This window comes from Ambystoma mexicanum, chromosome 2q (genome assembly GCF_040938575.1).
Source record: "Ambystoma mexicanum isolate Mex_15411 chromosome 2q, UKY_AmexF1_1, whole genome shotgun sequence".
NCBI classification, from domain to species: Eukaryota; Metazoa; Chordata; class Amphibia; order Caudata; family Ambystomatidae; genus Ambystoma; species Ambystoma mexicanum.
Genome location: NC_090924.1, coordinates 1,226,979,975 through 1,226,995,896, shown reverse-complemented (window position 1 = coordinate 1,226,995,896; position 15,922 = coordinate 1,226,979,975). Strand labels below are relative to the sequence as shown.

Sequence of the window (15,922 nt, the reverse complement as noted above, 5' to 3'; positions counted from 1 at the left end):
ATTTATTGCGCTCGCGCGAGCGTTACCCTTTCTGTTTTGACTGTCACTTTGTGGGAGACACGGGGATTCCCCTTTCCTTTTTCTCTGATGTCACTGTGTGGGAGACTCGGGGATCTCAGGGATTCCCTTTTCCCTTTTTATTTTGAATGTCACGTCCTTTGTGGGAGACACAGGGATTCCCCTTCCTTTTTTTTCTTTCAATGTCACTGTTTGGGAGACACGAGGATTCCTCTTTCCCTTTTTTCCCGATGTCACTGTGTGGGAGACACAGGGATTCCATTCCCTTCCCGACCCCCGACCGAACACCTTACTTGGTGGGGTGTGGCCGCCGCAGTCCGTTGTCTCCTCTCTGGATCAGCTGGGCCTGCTGCGCTGACGGGCCCACGAGGTCGTTCCTCCTTGGCTGCTGCCGTCGCTTCCTCCACTGGGCTCACGGCTCTCCTACGTTGCTGAGCACGCGGGCCCCACTTCGCTGCAGGCACACAGGCCCCTGTATGCAGCTGGGCACACGGGCCCTACAAACAGTTGGGCACTCGGGCCCACCTTCGCTGCGGGCACGCAGGTCCCCGATCACTGCTGGGTGCACGGGCCCTCTGTTATTGCTCGGTGGGCACACGGGCCCTTTCCACCTGCAGGGCACACGGGCCTCTGCTTTGTCGCGGGCACACAGGCCTCTTCTTTCTCGTGGGGCACACGTCCTCCACATTGGGTGCATGGGCCCTCCTCCTCCTCTGCTGCTGGGCACACGGGCCCTACTTCATTTAGGGCATACAGGCCCTGCAAAACTGCTAGGCACTCGGCCTCACCTTCACTGTGGGCGCACAGGCCCTCGATCACTGCGGGCACTCGGGCCCCCAGATGCTGCTGGGCACACGGGCCCTGTCCACCGTTACTGCTGGGCTCCCCTCTGTCATGGCACTGCAGGGGCGCGTTTCCCTTCATCGCCAGTTGTTAGCCCCCTTCAAGGGGGCGCTTCACACACATCAAATGACTACACAAGATCCCTGGTACACTACAACCTTTTCTTTATTCCTACATAACGTTTCTGCCGTTCCCCTTCCCTTGCTCCTCCCCTTCCTCCTGCCTCCCGCTCCCTCCCATAGTCGCCAGCTTCCCTCTTAAAGGGGCTCTGTCCTTTTCCCACTTACAACAATTTAGATCCATCATGTTTGTTAACACTGCAGTGGGCAAGGGATAGAGTAGCGCACCCCGTGGGAAGTCATGCACAAGCTCTCACGAGATGATGCGAGACGGCGAGAGGCAGTGACTTTCTGCGAAAAGCATTCTCAGCGCAGGGAACGAAAAGGAGGCCACGGCAGCCCCAGTGCTTCTCCTGACATTGGCCCATCTCCAGCCTGTAGCCACCACATCTTCTCTGCAAGCATCATCCCACTCAGATGTACACCTACCTCCATCAAGGACAGTAAGTAGCAATATATATATTTATGTACAAGTTGGCAATAAAGGCCCTGTTAGAAGAAAATAAAAATGAAAATATGTAGAGTAGCGCACCCTGCAGGAAGTCACACCCGACCTCTCGCAAGATGACACGAGACAGTGAGAGGTGGCGACATCCTGTGAAAAGCATTCTGAGTGCGGGGGGGGGGGGGAGGAAAGGAGGCCACAGCAGCCCCAGTGCTCCTCCTGACATTGGCCCATCTCCAGCCTGTAACAATCATCCCACTCAAATGCACACCAATCTCCCTAAAGACAGTAAGCAGCAATATATATATTTATGTACGAGTTGGCAATAAAGGCCCTGTTAGAAGCTACCTGTCCATGCATTTTTATTGGGAAGGCCACAACACAAGGCAGACAATCACGTTGCTCAAAAAGTGGGCTGAACCTGCTGATCCAAACCTGCGTTCTGAGTAAGCACTTTACTGCTGAAACCCACCATAATATCTCCCTCGCCTCCACCACACGGTGGTTTCCCTGTCCTCTACTCCCCCTGCCCTCATGCTCTCTGGCCAACAATAAACGTGTTGTTTTTCAATCGCTCTGCACCTTGCTGAGTTACACCTCCCGCCATTGCCACCACAGAATTTGTCGAGGAGCTTCACACAGATCACTGCCCTCCATTTCCATGTTGGTCATGTTTGGTGAGATTTCTTTTTTCACTCCATCATCGGTCATATGCTCACCTCACTGCAGCTATTTTATAAGAGACAACAATGTTGGCAAGTACCCATGTTAGCAAAATTCCAGTGTTAATCACAGTAATCTTCCCTTCTCTTGGCTGTACCTTGGTGGTAACAGCCCTACGACCCTCATTAAACTCGATATATTTACATGCCAGGTAGCCATGGAAAAGAACCAAATGCTTACTGTGATAAGTACAATGCCTGAGATGTGAATAATAGAACCTCGCAAGTAAACATAGCTCTCTTCAGCAGATTTCCCAAACACAAGACTCACAAGTAAAAGAGGTGCAGGGGAACATGGGTTCGGAATCAACAAGCAGCATCATATTCAGACAAAACAATGACAAAACATGTAATACATGCTAAACATTAGAATAAATAAATGAACATCATTACAACAGCAGAGATGCTTAATAGAGATGCAGGTAGTCTGTGTGATAATGAAAGTGTGTCTGTTCAGCAATATTCAGTGCCATTGACAAAGTGTTCAAGGAACTGTCAAACTGTGGATGTGGAGTCCACTGCTGTGGACGCTCCTATTTGGTCGACGTTCCCAGTCAGCGCCAGGCTTCGAAGTGCACCAAAGAGTGCGAGAAAAATGGAGCACACAAATCTACTACTTATTCTTAAGATTGAGGATTCTACCACTAGCGATAACAATACAATTCATCTCAGTGTGGGGATGACTGCATTCTAGCTTGGTGATTCCACTCAAAATGGATAATTGGCTTGCAGTCTCAGAGAGGACAAGCCACTGGCTGCTCCTATACGAGAGAGAGGGTAGGGGAGCTCAAGCAATGAGAGTGTGAACTCATTTGCAATGTCATTCTATGCAGAAAGCCCATTCACTATACGGCAGCAATGAAAACTGATCAACACACTCGATCAGCAATCCTATGATCTGTCTCGCCATTACAAAAACCCTTGATCCTTGTGCATCCATTAGCTTTATGATTAGCATCATTGTTTCGCTTGGTTTGTCGCTCAGTGGATTAATGCATCCCTTACCAGGATTTGTGTGCACAGGCACAGGTTAAAAGCCTGGAAGATCCACTCATTCCTTCATCTTAAAATGTGTACTGTTGAGGGGGGTAACAATAAACCTCTTTTATCAGTACCCAGATGCCCCATCGGGGGAGAATGTGCGGTTTCTATATACACCAGTTATGCTATAAGAGGGCAATGCAGACTCTGCACCCAGCAACACTCTATTCACACTACATATTTTCAATAGTAGTAACAGTAATGAGAGCAAAGAGGATAGTGTCATTCCTTTGTGTTTAAAGCCACAGCTTGTCTAAAACCCATGAGTAGTTAAAATTTCACAAATCTCTCAACACGTGGCTTTGCAAATAACACCTGATCCAGGACTAATCCCAATGGATGCAGAGACTGATGTGCAGACCACAACTCATGTTAATGCACTACTGCTAAATGACGCTAGCCCAAATGCTTGCTACCCAGACTCGGTACAGCGTTCCGCTGCTCTCGTGTTAGGCCTGTGCATTAAATCATAAAATAAAATAATACAAATAAAAGAAGAGCAATCCAGACATGGACCAATTGCTCTTTGTACCATGACTTGGCACAGCTTCAGCTCCCTGATGATGAAAAACAAGACGGCAACACTTGCCTGGGGTTGGATCGGCACTATTATTGTCTAGCATTTCCCTGCTCACTGTCCATGTTGGCAGGACCGGACTGATAAGCAAATGGATATTTCTCCTCTTTGAAATGTACAGTTATCGGAATCAGGGTACAGACCTCCTAAATAGTAACCATCCCTTAGGCCATGTTATTTGGCTATCAATAGAGTGGTTCCCACAATTTTGCATATTGGGAATGCTTGGGGTGTCATCTTAAATTAGAAGGGTAATTCAGATGCAGACCTTTTTCAAATGTGTATTAAGACCCTGATATATTCTATTTATTCAAGAGAATTTGAGAAAAGATCAACGTCCTTTGTGTCATTCTGAAATGAGCATTTCAACTGCTGTCTCGCAGATGGCAAAAGCCTCCAAGGAAGAGTGTAGAGAAAATGGGTCAGTTAGAGGGTCCTATCGGATGAAATCATCTCCACTGGCACCCCTTTGACCTTAACTTCGGTTATTTTGGTCAAGATCCTTGAGTCCTATGGCATTTGCCCCTAGTATATGACCTTCAAGTTGTTTCTCCAACTCTAAGGTAGTCATTAGTTCCATAACTATACATCAGCAAACTTCACTACATTTCAGTCATTATATTGCACCTGGGGATGTGGATGAATGTACCTGTTAAACAAGCATATGTTGAAGTCACAGAGAAGGGAATTTAGACAACTGTTTGCTTTCTTCCTCACAATGGGGAAACACTGGTTTGTTGCTGTGTTATCCTTCTAAAAACTGCTTTTTCATCATCCTTCTCTTGGACTATCAAGCTATTTTGGCCTCATACTTGACATAGGGCCTCATTACACGGACGGCGGTAAGGGTTAACGGTCACCGTTAATGATAACGGTGACCGTTAACCCTTACCGCCGTACTTCGAGGTCCCTTTGCGGGTTGGGGAATTTAACGCCTGCTTTTTGCAGGCGTTAAAACCCAACCCGCAAAGGGACCTTGGTGAATTACGGCACCGCAAATTTGCGGTACCATAATTAGCACCTTCCCCATTCCCATTATGCCCTATGGGGCAAAAATGGGAATGGGGAAGGGCAATGGTGGAAGGGGGAATTACCGCCCCACCAACCTTGGAGTAGGGCGGTAATTCCCCTTTCCGCCAAGGCGGTGCCGGTATTTTACCGGCATGGACCAAGGTGCTAATAGCACCTTGGTCCACCGCCTACCGTGTAATGATGCCCATAGTTGAGTTCTTGAGCTTAACGTCTCAAAATGCAGCAAAAGCCAAAGGAATGGTGAAAGGTGTTTCCTCATGAACAAATCATCTTTTGATTTGATAAGATACAGATGGTGCGAGGAAACAGTAATACCCTAGGAAATATGACGCATCATATGGGTAATGCTTTGGTCTCGACATTGATAGAACAAAAAAATAAAACATCCATAAAATAAAACTGTAAATGATGGAAGGCTGTAAAGAAATTGATGGTACTGTCCAGGATCAAATGACTATATTATTGATGGTGTATGTGTCACATTCACATGTACCAGACTGGACAAAATAGAGAGGATCTAGCATGTATTAATGAAATACACAATTACTGTGATTAGTGTTAACTCTGATTGAGTTTGACTTACCAGAGAGATTCATTGCCTTTGGGTGTAAGCTGAACATCTATAAGTATATCTATCTGATGGCATGAATTCCTTTCTTTCAGGTATCCGATGCCAGTGGTTCCATGAAGGTTACCGTGGTCGCAGAGGTCAATCCCTTTCTCAGTGATATGCTAAAATCCGAGGAGTGCTTCATTTTGGACCACAGTTCCGACAGAAAGATATTTGTTTGGAAAGGTAAGAGAATTGCTGTATAATGGTTTTATTTTCATTTTGCAGATCCCTAGTGTGCTGTAGCTTTAAATTTCATTGTACATTTTGTATAATATTCAATGTACAAACACAAAACCTTGACTGCTGAGCGAGTCGTTATGTGTGCTTTACAGACAACTTTAGTAGACAAGTGCCCAAAACATCATCTACATGGAATCATGTTTTTACAACGTGATGGTAGGTGAAGAAGCCAAACAGGAGAAGAGCATGTGTTCCCCACAGCAAACATTAGTAGAAGGATAGTGAAGCCAGTGGCCAAGGTCAGAGTTAGAGAATGGAGATGATGCTGTCATCCATTAGGCCTAACAAAAAGATAAAGCTTCAAACAATGATTACAGGACAGGTTGGAGTAGGCCATGCTCCATTGGACACACTCGGATCCAGTTTGCATTATAAACCAGTCTCCTTCCTTCTGAGACTGAAAATGGGAACAAGTTTGAATGAGATCATTTACAGGAAAGTATCAGGCAGGGGTGTGGTACTAGCTTGTTTCAGAACGAGATTACCTTTAGGAACAGGATGTGACCATATTCCAAACATTTGATGAGTGGGAGGACAACTTAGAGTGGTGTCAGCTTCTGCCCTCTCTCAGATGGGAGGGCAGATGTTGCTGCTTGCTGGCTTGTTGGTTTGGTATTGTTTATTTATATAGCGCTTACACACAGGCACGTGTTTCAAGCACTGAAAAGGGGAGGAACAAGGGAAAAAGAAGTCGCTCTCAGCCCTCGAAATTCTGAGACCATAATAGTCTGCACAGGCAGAGTAAGTGCGTAAAAAATACATTTAATAGTTTGGGAGACAGCAAACAGACTTGATGGCGATTCTGCAGTTTTAACAGTGCAATTTAGGGGTGAAGACACGGGAGAACAGACAGACGATCTTCTATCAGTGCACTTTAGGGGTGAAGACAAGGGAGAACAGGCAGATGATCTTCAGGTGCGGTGCATACGGATCTTGCAAGTGCACTGAGGGTCGCAGGGAGGGGGAGGATCAAGTGCACCCAGTCGGTTGAAACTGCGGTAAGTGTAGAGAGAGCCACTCTATTGGATTAATTTCTCAAGAGCATTGAGTGTGGGTAGGGTGTTGGGCCCTGGGGCAAGTGAGAGAGAGAACTGGTGGGGGTGCCGTGGACCAGTGAGACTCTGAGGTACACCCGGCAGCCAATCAGCATGCTTTACGAAAGTGGAAGGAGAGAGGGACAAACAGAGAACTGGGTTAGCAGTGTAGAGGGAGAGAGAAAGAGGAGGAGAAGTGTAAAGTCTTGAGGAGTTTCCAGAATTTAAGGAGATCCGGCTCAAGACGGAGGGCGGCAGGGAGGCTATTCCAGAGGGAGGCACCTGCTGAGGATAAGGATCTCTGTCCAAATCTCTGCTTGGAGAACCGGCTCATTCACAGAAGGTTGGAGGTAGATGAGCAGATAGCTCATAATGGACAGTATTTAGGAAGGCAGCGTTGCAGGAAGGTAGGTCCCAGGCCCCAGAAAGTCTTGTGAACAATGCAAATGGTCTTGAAATTGATCATCACAGGGGTTCCATGCGTTAAAATCGTGGCAAAAATTGCCATGAAAACAAAATATTGCGGCACAAATGCTGTGGTTTTGACACCGCAATCCATGTAAAGGACGCAGGGGGACTCCCACAACCCCCGGACCCATTATACCACTTAAGGGGAGCAGGGGACACCCCCGCAACCCCTGACACCCTTAAATGGTGTAATGGGGTACACATTTAGCGGGTCAAACCACAGCGATTTATTTTACAGGCGATATTTTTGGCGCGATTTTATCACTGCATACCATCACAGCCACGGGGAGCCAGTGAAGGGATTTCAGCGCCGGAGAGATGTGGTCCCAGGACTTGAAGCCAATGATAAGTCTTGCAGTTCTGTTCAGGATGAGTTGCAGTGGGCGCAGGGCAGAAGAAGGGAGGTTGAGGAAGAGGCTGTTGCAGTAGTCCAGCCTGGAGAAAATCAGGGCTCTGAAGACAGTGAGGCTCTGGGGGAAAGTGAGAAAAGGTAGCGTGCCTCTGAGGAGGTGAAGCTGATAGATATACTTTGTTCTTGGCTATTATCCACTGACTGTGCAAGGAAGGCAATGATTTTAAAATAGTGAAAAACCTAGCTACACATACCCTTACCAAAGTAAGAGAAAGGGATATTGTAGCTGCTGGGAGGCTTTCTCGGGGGCAACAGACAGAACAGTTGGCAGTGATGAAACATGGGTTCTAGTCAAGTGTGTAGAAGCAACATGAGTCAGCATGAAGCACTCTGCATTCACCATTAATAATTCTCAAAGTTCTAACCTGATCTTTTGACTTCTCTTTAATCTTATTGATAGAAAAACATTTGTTTTTCCTTAGATCTGGTGACGCAAAAACGGTTATATTGCCAGTCCTAACTAACCTTTTATCACATCCAATGACATATTGTATTGGGATCAAGTGACTCTCATCAAGGTTGTATGATATGTTTTTCAGGGAACATCCTCCATCACACCACACCAGATATGGCTATCCGGGAAAACCATTGATGAGGCCATGGTGGGCTTTGGGGGACAATGATGCTAGGTGGGGGTGCCACTTTTCCAAAGAGTGGCGACAGGCAAAAGAAAATACACATGTTTTACATGAAGGTGGATTCCCATTACAGGGCTCCTTACGCAGGGGGACCATGTGCATAAGGAGAATCTGCACCTGTGTGGTACGGATTAAAATGAGGAGCCCCATGGACTAACATGAGTAGCAGGCATAGCAGTGGCAACAATAGTCCCGGAGGAGGCCATTACTAGGTGGCAAAAAGTTGGGAACCTAGCATGGAAAATCAGCTGCTTGTGATGATGGGGCACCTAAGTATCTGCATAGACACTCACGCTTGCCAATGTTTTGCTGTCAAAAGGTCTTTCTACTGTTGGGCAGGATACTTAGTATATGCAGTGATTTGTTCTCCAAATCATTATATATTATAACTAGCTTGAGGATAAAAAAGTATACTTAATATTAAAAGTGTGGGTCTGTGGTTCTTTGATGTATCATGAGATATGATAGGTTATTTATAACGTGCTTAATACCCAGAGATTTCTAAGCGCGGACCTGGGGATCGAACCTGCATTTCTCTGTGTCATCTTTCTTCCCAGGCGAGCACATTGCCCCTTAGCTATCCTCTCGAGATGAACTATTCATTGCAGAGTCACCATGCTTTGATCAATGTACTTGTCATATAACGCTCAAACATGTCTTTCACCACTCATTATGTATCAATCTACTAAAGCGGTGCAACTCCCAAGTATGGGTATGATTTATGGTCAATATATCATTATATATTGCCCCATAATTGTGCGAGATTTCACCTTCTTTTTCAGTTGATGCAAATATTAGCATAGCTTCATGGCAGTATTATTAAGAAAAATGTATTACATTCTCTGTGCTAAAGCCTTGTACAGTACAAGTATCTTTATTTTGTGACCAGGATAAATGGTGAGAAAGTAGAAGTAAATTGAGCATCATTAAATACTTTCTTTTTTCAATGTCAGGTAAGAATGCTACCCCAAATGAGAGAAAGGCAGCCATGAAAACTGCTGAGGAATTTATCCAACAAATGAACTATCCTGTGAGCACCCAGGTAAGTGTCTAGCTATAGTGTAACATGTTGCGTGTAGTGCTGCTGTGCTCGTACATAACACTGTGGCTAACACAGGGCCCATGGATCTGTATTTCAAATTGTACAGCTTAAAATTGACACACTTTTGCATTTTTCATGGTACTGGAGGAGACGGGACCCTAGTTGAGTTTGCACTGGGGGGTGCTTGTGAAAAACACATCACCTCCCCCACAGCCTTTCCAAATATCAAATCCGCCTGCAACTCCACCTGCAGTGAATGTGCAGTTTCAGGAAACTGTATGGATTTCTCTTGGGTTTGCAATAACCACAATTCATGGAATTCATGTTACTGCAAATGGTGGAAATATCATGAACGATGGCTTCTGAATATGGCCACCACAGCCAGGGTGGCGGGATTACTGTCTGGTAAACGCCAGCGTTCTGAACCTCCCCTTTGACTCGGAGGCCACCACCCCCCCCACCGGATACTAATAAAAGGCCCACTGTTAACAGTTGATGCTAAGAGGGCGCTAGAGGGCCAAACAAGATGGCCGCACTGTCGCAAGCTCCCGCACGGCCAGACATTAATCCTGAATAATCCTACATAATTTTGGAATTCTACCGCCCTGACCTGAATCTGTCCAGACTTCCTAGACTCGCCACACTCACCAGCGAAATTTCAGGAAAAAACAGTGCCCCGGCTACCCCGAACGCGGTAACCCATGCTAGCGGCTTGTGACATCCGGGTAGGCCCATCCGCAGCCGGGGCCGTGTGCAGCCATCTGCGCCCGAGTGGAGTCCCGGAGCAGTAGAGGCACCTCCCCTCCACTGTACCCTCAAGGAGGGGTGCCGTGCCGCGTACCCGCGAGCAGCGGACGAAGAGCAGAGCCAGACCCCACCCCCGCCGAGTCAGCAATCCGTGACATGCAATCCGTGATCGCGGCTGGAGCAGGCACCCGAAGCACACAGCGGGGGAGAGGGGACGCCAGCCGGAGGAGAAGGGGGTCAGACACTGATCCGTGCTGCCCCCCCACCTCTAACGACCAGACCCGATGCCAGGCGTGGCATCCCCTGACGGGCATCCAGGAACGAGCAGGTGGCCTGAGAACCACGTCCCTCCCTGGAAGGAATAGACCTGCACAACACATGAAGGACGAGCTGAGCCCGGAGGCGGGCACTGAGCAACAGACTTCTAGGCTCCCGGTCCCCCCAAAGAGCTCTATATTAGCAACCCACACCAGAACAGAGCTCGACTTTCAAGCTCCCCCTCATATAGAGTCAACTGGCACCACGAATCCAAGCTCTTCTACAAGGATTAATACACAGATGCCTCCGGCAGACCTGGTCCAATGGGGAAGACAGACAAATCCCAGAGAAAGCTAACCTTCGAAGCTGCAACTGCCCCCAAAACCCCTAGACTCCATGAATAACCGGAGTCCCCAACTGACGGGGAACACCAAATGGTAGAAGGAAACACCGCAATCGACATCAAGGGACTCTTGCTAGAACTAAAGGCGGGCATAGGGAGTCTAAACAATAAAATGGACGGCCTCTCCTCTAAAATTGACCTCCTCCAACACAGAATGGACAACCACACCGAGCGCCTCAATGAGGTGGAGCAACGCTTCTCCAACCTGGATGATGGCGCAGTGACCGTAGAAGCCAGAATCTCACAGCTCGAGACCCAAATGAAGGTCACCACTTCCAAGTGCAAATATTTGGAAGGCCGTTCCCGACGGAACAATATCAGGATTATTGGGGTGAGAGAACACCAGCTTGATACAAAAATCGAAGACTTCGTGGAATCGCTTTGCACTACCCTTTTCGGCCGAGAAGCCCTCTCACACCTTTTTGTCGTGGAAAGAGCACACAGGATCCCAGCCGTCAAACCCATCCCTGGGACCCCCGCTAGGCCGATAATAGCAAAGCTACTCAACTATAAAGACTGCGACACCATCTTGCGACTGGCCAGGGAGAAAGGAGAGCTCCTCCACGATGGGGACAGGATACACTTCTATCCAGACTTCTCCCCAGCCATCCAGACCCAGAGGAGATCCTTTACTGCCACAAGACAAAGGCTGAAGGAGAACTAATTCTCATACTCAATGCTCTTCCCGGCAAGTCTCAGGGTCCAGCATGGGGGGAAAGTCCATTTCTTCCAAACTCCGGAGGAGGCCAACACTTTCCTGGATTGAGAAGGTTGCCCCAGGCTAAGCACCAACCAAGCACGCATGCAAAGAGTAAGAAGCCGCAGAAACCCATCATGACTGACTCAAGGTCATCGGCACTAAAACCCAAATACAACACACAGCAACAGGTCCAAAATGACACAGGAGTCTAGCACTCTGCGGCCGTGCAACTTGGGAAGCCCCTATCGCCCCTTGCACAGTAAAGTTAAAGCAACTGTTCATCATTAATGGGTGGGAAAGTAAGGGACGGATCCGCGCCGTTGCGGATCCCACCCCGACCAAAAGCACCAACAGGCGAGTTGGGGGTTGCCTGTGTAAGGAAGGAAGTTAGAGAACAAGGTTGGGAATGTGCCCCCGGACCGCTGACCCCTGTCACCCCCCTGGCTCACCACGCTCTGTCACTCCCCCTTCTCCGCTCGCTCTGGAGACCATCAGGTGTCAGTCGCCGACGCTACCATCAATACCAGAAGATCCCTCATGTCAAGCCTATCATCAGCAGCATAAATATTCACAATAAACTAATAATTCAAGGTCACCACCTGGAACATTAGAGGAGGCAATCGCCCCTCAAAAACAAGGAAGCTCCTGAGGAGACATGATGTAGACGTGGCTATGCTCCAAGAAACGCATCTCCTTCCCAAAAAAGAACACCAATGGGCCCGTAGCTGGGGTTGTCATAGGTACTTCTCCTCGTACTCAGCCTACGCCAGAGGAGTGGCAATCCTGATCAACCGGAGATCCGGGTTTCGACTGGTAAACTCCATAAAGGATACTGAAGGCAGATCCCTCCTGGTGAGAGGGATAGTGGAAGGAAAAGAGGTCACTTTAGTCAACTCATACGGGCCCAACGTAGATGGAGCAAATAACTTTGATTGGGTGCTCACACACCTCGCAACACAGGCAGCGGGAACGATCATCTGGGGAGGCGATCTCAACACTGCCCTGGACCCAGCTAAAGACAGGTCGCAAAACTCAACACCGCCGATCTCCATGGCTGCCCTTCAAATACAGGAAATTTGCAAAGCATATAACTTGGTAGACGCATGGAGACACAATAACTGGGAACAGCGCGACTACACGTTTCACTCAGCAGTACGCACCAGTTCCAGTATAGACTACCTTTTTATCTCCACCGGAGGTTCGTTCCAGCCAGGGCTCTGCCAAATATTACCTTAAACCCTTTCTGATCACTCCCCGGTAACCCTCATTTGCAATCTAGCCACCTACAAGTTTCATCTGCTACATTGGCCCTTCAAGCAGGGCTCACTGCAGGACCAAGTGTTTGCCTCAGAACTACGCAAGGAGATATCAACATTCTTGGAAAATAATGTGGGTTTGGTGACTTCGGCGAGCACGATCTGGGAGGCACTGAAGTGCTTCGTGAGAGGGGTCTGCTTGGCCAAAGAGAACGGCATCCTTAAACTGATCCGTCAGGAGTTAACCTCCAGTGAAGAACATTTAAAAACCCTCGAGCTTAAACTCTCTGCCGCGGACGACTCCGCAGTCCACGCCGCTCTTAAGGAAGAACTACAAACATTCGGGGCACAGCGGAACAAGAAATAAAACTCATAGGCCGGAACAGCCAGATCCGTCACTTCAGCGAAGGCCAAAAACCTGGAGCCCTCATTGGTAAATTAGTAGCTGACAGGAAGCCCACAATGGTCGAGAGAATACGCTCCAGTCAAGGCACAATCATGCACACAGATGAAGAAATAGCAGACACATTCCGATCCTTTTACCAAGACCTCTACACCTCAAAATACACCGCAGACACCGTAGCGCTACACAGATACCTTGAAGACATTGAGCTATATTGGGTAGAAAGAGATCTACGGGAACACCTTAACAAACTCATCACGTCAGACGAAATAGTCGAGGCCATCAAATCCCTCCCAAACACCAAAGCCCCAGGACCCGATGGTCAAACTACCCGAGAGGCCAATATTATCCTCTTACATAAATCCGGCAAACCCCCAGAAGAATGTGCGTCATATAGACCTATCTCCCTACTTAACTTAGATAACAAAATACTGGTGAAAATACTTACCAAGAGGCTGCTGCCACTGATGCCGGGTCTCGTACTTGCAGATCAGGCCGGCTTTGTGCCAGGCCGCAACACGACATTAGGCATCAGATGGCTGTTCGGGGTCAAGGAGGCTCTTAACCCCGATCACTAAACCGTCGCGGCTTTACTTGACGCCGAAAAGGTTTTCGACTCGGTAGAATTGCCCTTTTTATTCGCAGTACTCACTCGGATGGGCCTAGGAGCACGTTTCATTAAACTTATATCCTTACTTTACAACAATCCCCAGGCATCAATAGTAGTGGGATCAGCAAGATCGACTCCCATCAAGCTACAACGTGGTTCCAGGCAAGGCTGCCCTCTGTCAGCATTGATAATTTCACTAGTAATAGAACCTCTAGCATCGTCCCTACGATCCAATCAACTCCATTGGGGACTCAGCATAGGCCCACACAGGCTGATCATATCCCTATATGCAGACGATGTAGCACTGTTCATCCATGACCCCGCTGAAAACCTGAACCCAGTAATGAGAAAGGTCATTAAATTTGGGGCAATCTCTGGGTTAAAAATTAACCACACCAAATCAATTATATTCCCGCTCACCCTCGCCACTGTACCATTTGTCGACGACTTCCACTTCACATGGGAAAACTCACGGGTACGCTATTTAGGAATATTAATGTCACTAAACTATTATGAAGTCTTTTGAGACAATTAAGTCAACATTAAAAATACTCCGGGAAAAGGTGAACCATGGGAAATCTCTCCCGCTAACCATGTGGGGCAGGGCCTCCTTAGTTAAAATGCTGATTTTGCCGAAACCTCTATACCTTTTCTCTAACATTCCCATTTTAATACGACAACCCTTTTTGAGGAAACTTAAGAGTCTTGTCCTTGAACTCCTGTGGGCAGGCAAACCAGCCAGAGTAGCTCATTCAACCCTGATACTCCCGGTATCCAGCGGGGGACTCGCTCTCCGGGCTTAGAGAGATATTATTGGGCGGTGCAGGCGCAGTTCCTTGGCCACTGGTACAACACTCACCTCGTCAGACCCCACGTACAAATAGAGCGGGCCCTGGCGACTCCTAACCTGCTGAGGGCAGTTGTCATTAGTCAGCTCCCAGTTCCCCATAACACTATGAATGTTGTTCTTGCAATTTACGGGGTCTGGAAGAGACTTGCACTAAAATACAAAGTCCCAGTGAGATACTCACCCCTCTTCCCAATCAAATTTATTCCAGGGATCCTTCTGACCTCCGAAAAAGTCTTCCATACTTGGGTAGTAAAATTGCAGTTAAACACCCTAGGCGATCTGTTCACTGAAGGTATCTTTATGACTGCACAACAGGCAACAGAGAGAGGAGGCATTACTGCTTTGGATAAGTGTCTTTATTTTAGAACTAGATACACCCTCCAAGCACTCTTCCCCACCTTCCCACGTGAACTCCTGACTTGGCAATTATTGCACAACGTGATCCAAACGCAGGGAGAAGGAAGACTAGTTTCAACCATTTGCAAATCTATCCTAACCGACACAGCAACCATTAACCCACGCACGAAAACTAGATGGGAAAAATCCCTTCAAGCAGCGATCCCCGAGGAGGAATGGATATTTATACTACGACAAACACAAAAAATAGCGCTAAACTCACATCTCAAGCAAATACACTTCAATTTCCTTCACCAGACGTACTTTACCCCTACTAAAAAGAGCGAACAGCATCCAGACTCACCGGCAAAGTGCGAGAGATGTGGAAACTTAACTGCAGACTTTGTACACCTCGCATGGGACTGTCCCAAGATATCACCCTTCTGGACCCAGGTCCTTCAGACCACGTCAACAATTATAGGGGAAGAAGCGCAACCCATCCCAACGGTGGCACATCTCGGTATGACACAATAACTTTCACCAGCCGTGAGGAAACTAACAGGGGTGCTACTGACCCTGGCTTGCAGAAGAGTCGCCATGACCTGGGGTCGGGGACCGGTCCCAACGGTAGCAGACTGGCGGAAAGACATCCTTTACTGCCAAGACGTTGAGTCTGATTTCATCAAAACTCAACGTGATGAAATCAGACTCAACGTCATGCATGATGTTGCAACAACACGCACTCCCTCCCGACATCTGGGGCCCGTTCGTGGCATTCCTAATCAACGAAACAGCAGATGACGCCTCGTACTCGACAGGGGAACTCGGCACCTAATGCAGGAACACAAATCTTGGCCAAGAAAAAACCCTGGCATAAGTACTTATCCACACGGAGGAGGGGTCGAACCACTGCGAGGGTTGACAGACTGAGTGGAGGGGGTCAGGGGGGTGGTGGGGGTGGAGGGCCTGGCGCTTGGGGAACACACCCCTTTGAGGTGTGAAAGTTAATGTAACAAGTTTGGAAAATGCAAAAATAAAGTTTTTAAAAAAAGGGAAAAAAACATTGATGCTAGGCACACAAAATCAGCTTCCTTACTACACTGCTGTGTTTTTTC

At 47.8% G+C, this 15,922-nt stretch overlaps 1 protein-coding gene across 1 annotated transcript in view; it reads left to right on the top strand.

The window, feature by feature from the left end:
* SCIN (scinderin) overlaps window positions 1–15,922 on the top strand; it is a 535,504-nt gene that overhangs the window by 401,115 nt on the left and 118,467 nt on the right. Inside the window, exons 6-7 of the mRNA XM_069648620.1 lie at window positions 5,461–5,593; window positions 9,156–9,244. Of these exons, the coding sequence (XP_069504721.1) occupies window positions 5,461–5,593; window positions 9,156–9,244 (222 nt within the window). The remainder of the gene's footprint in view (window positions 1–5,460; window positions 5,594–9,155; window positions 9,245–15,922) is intronic.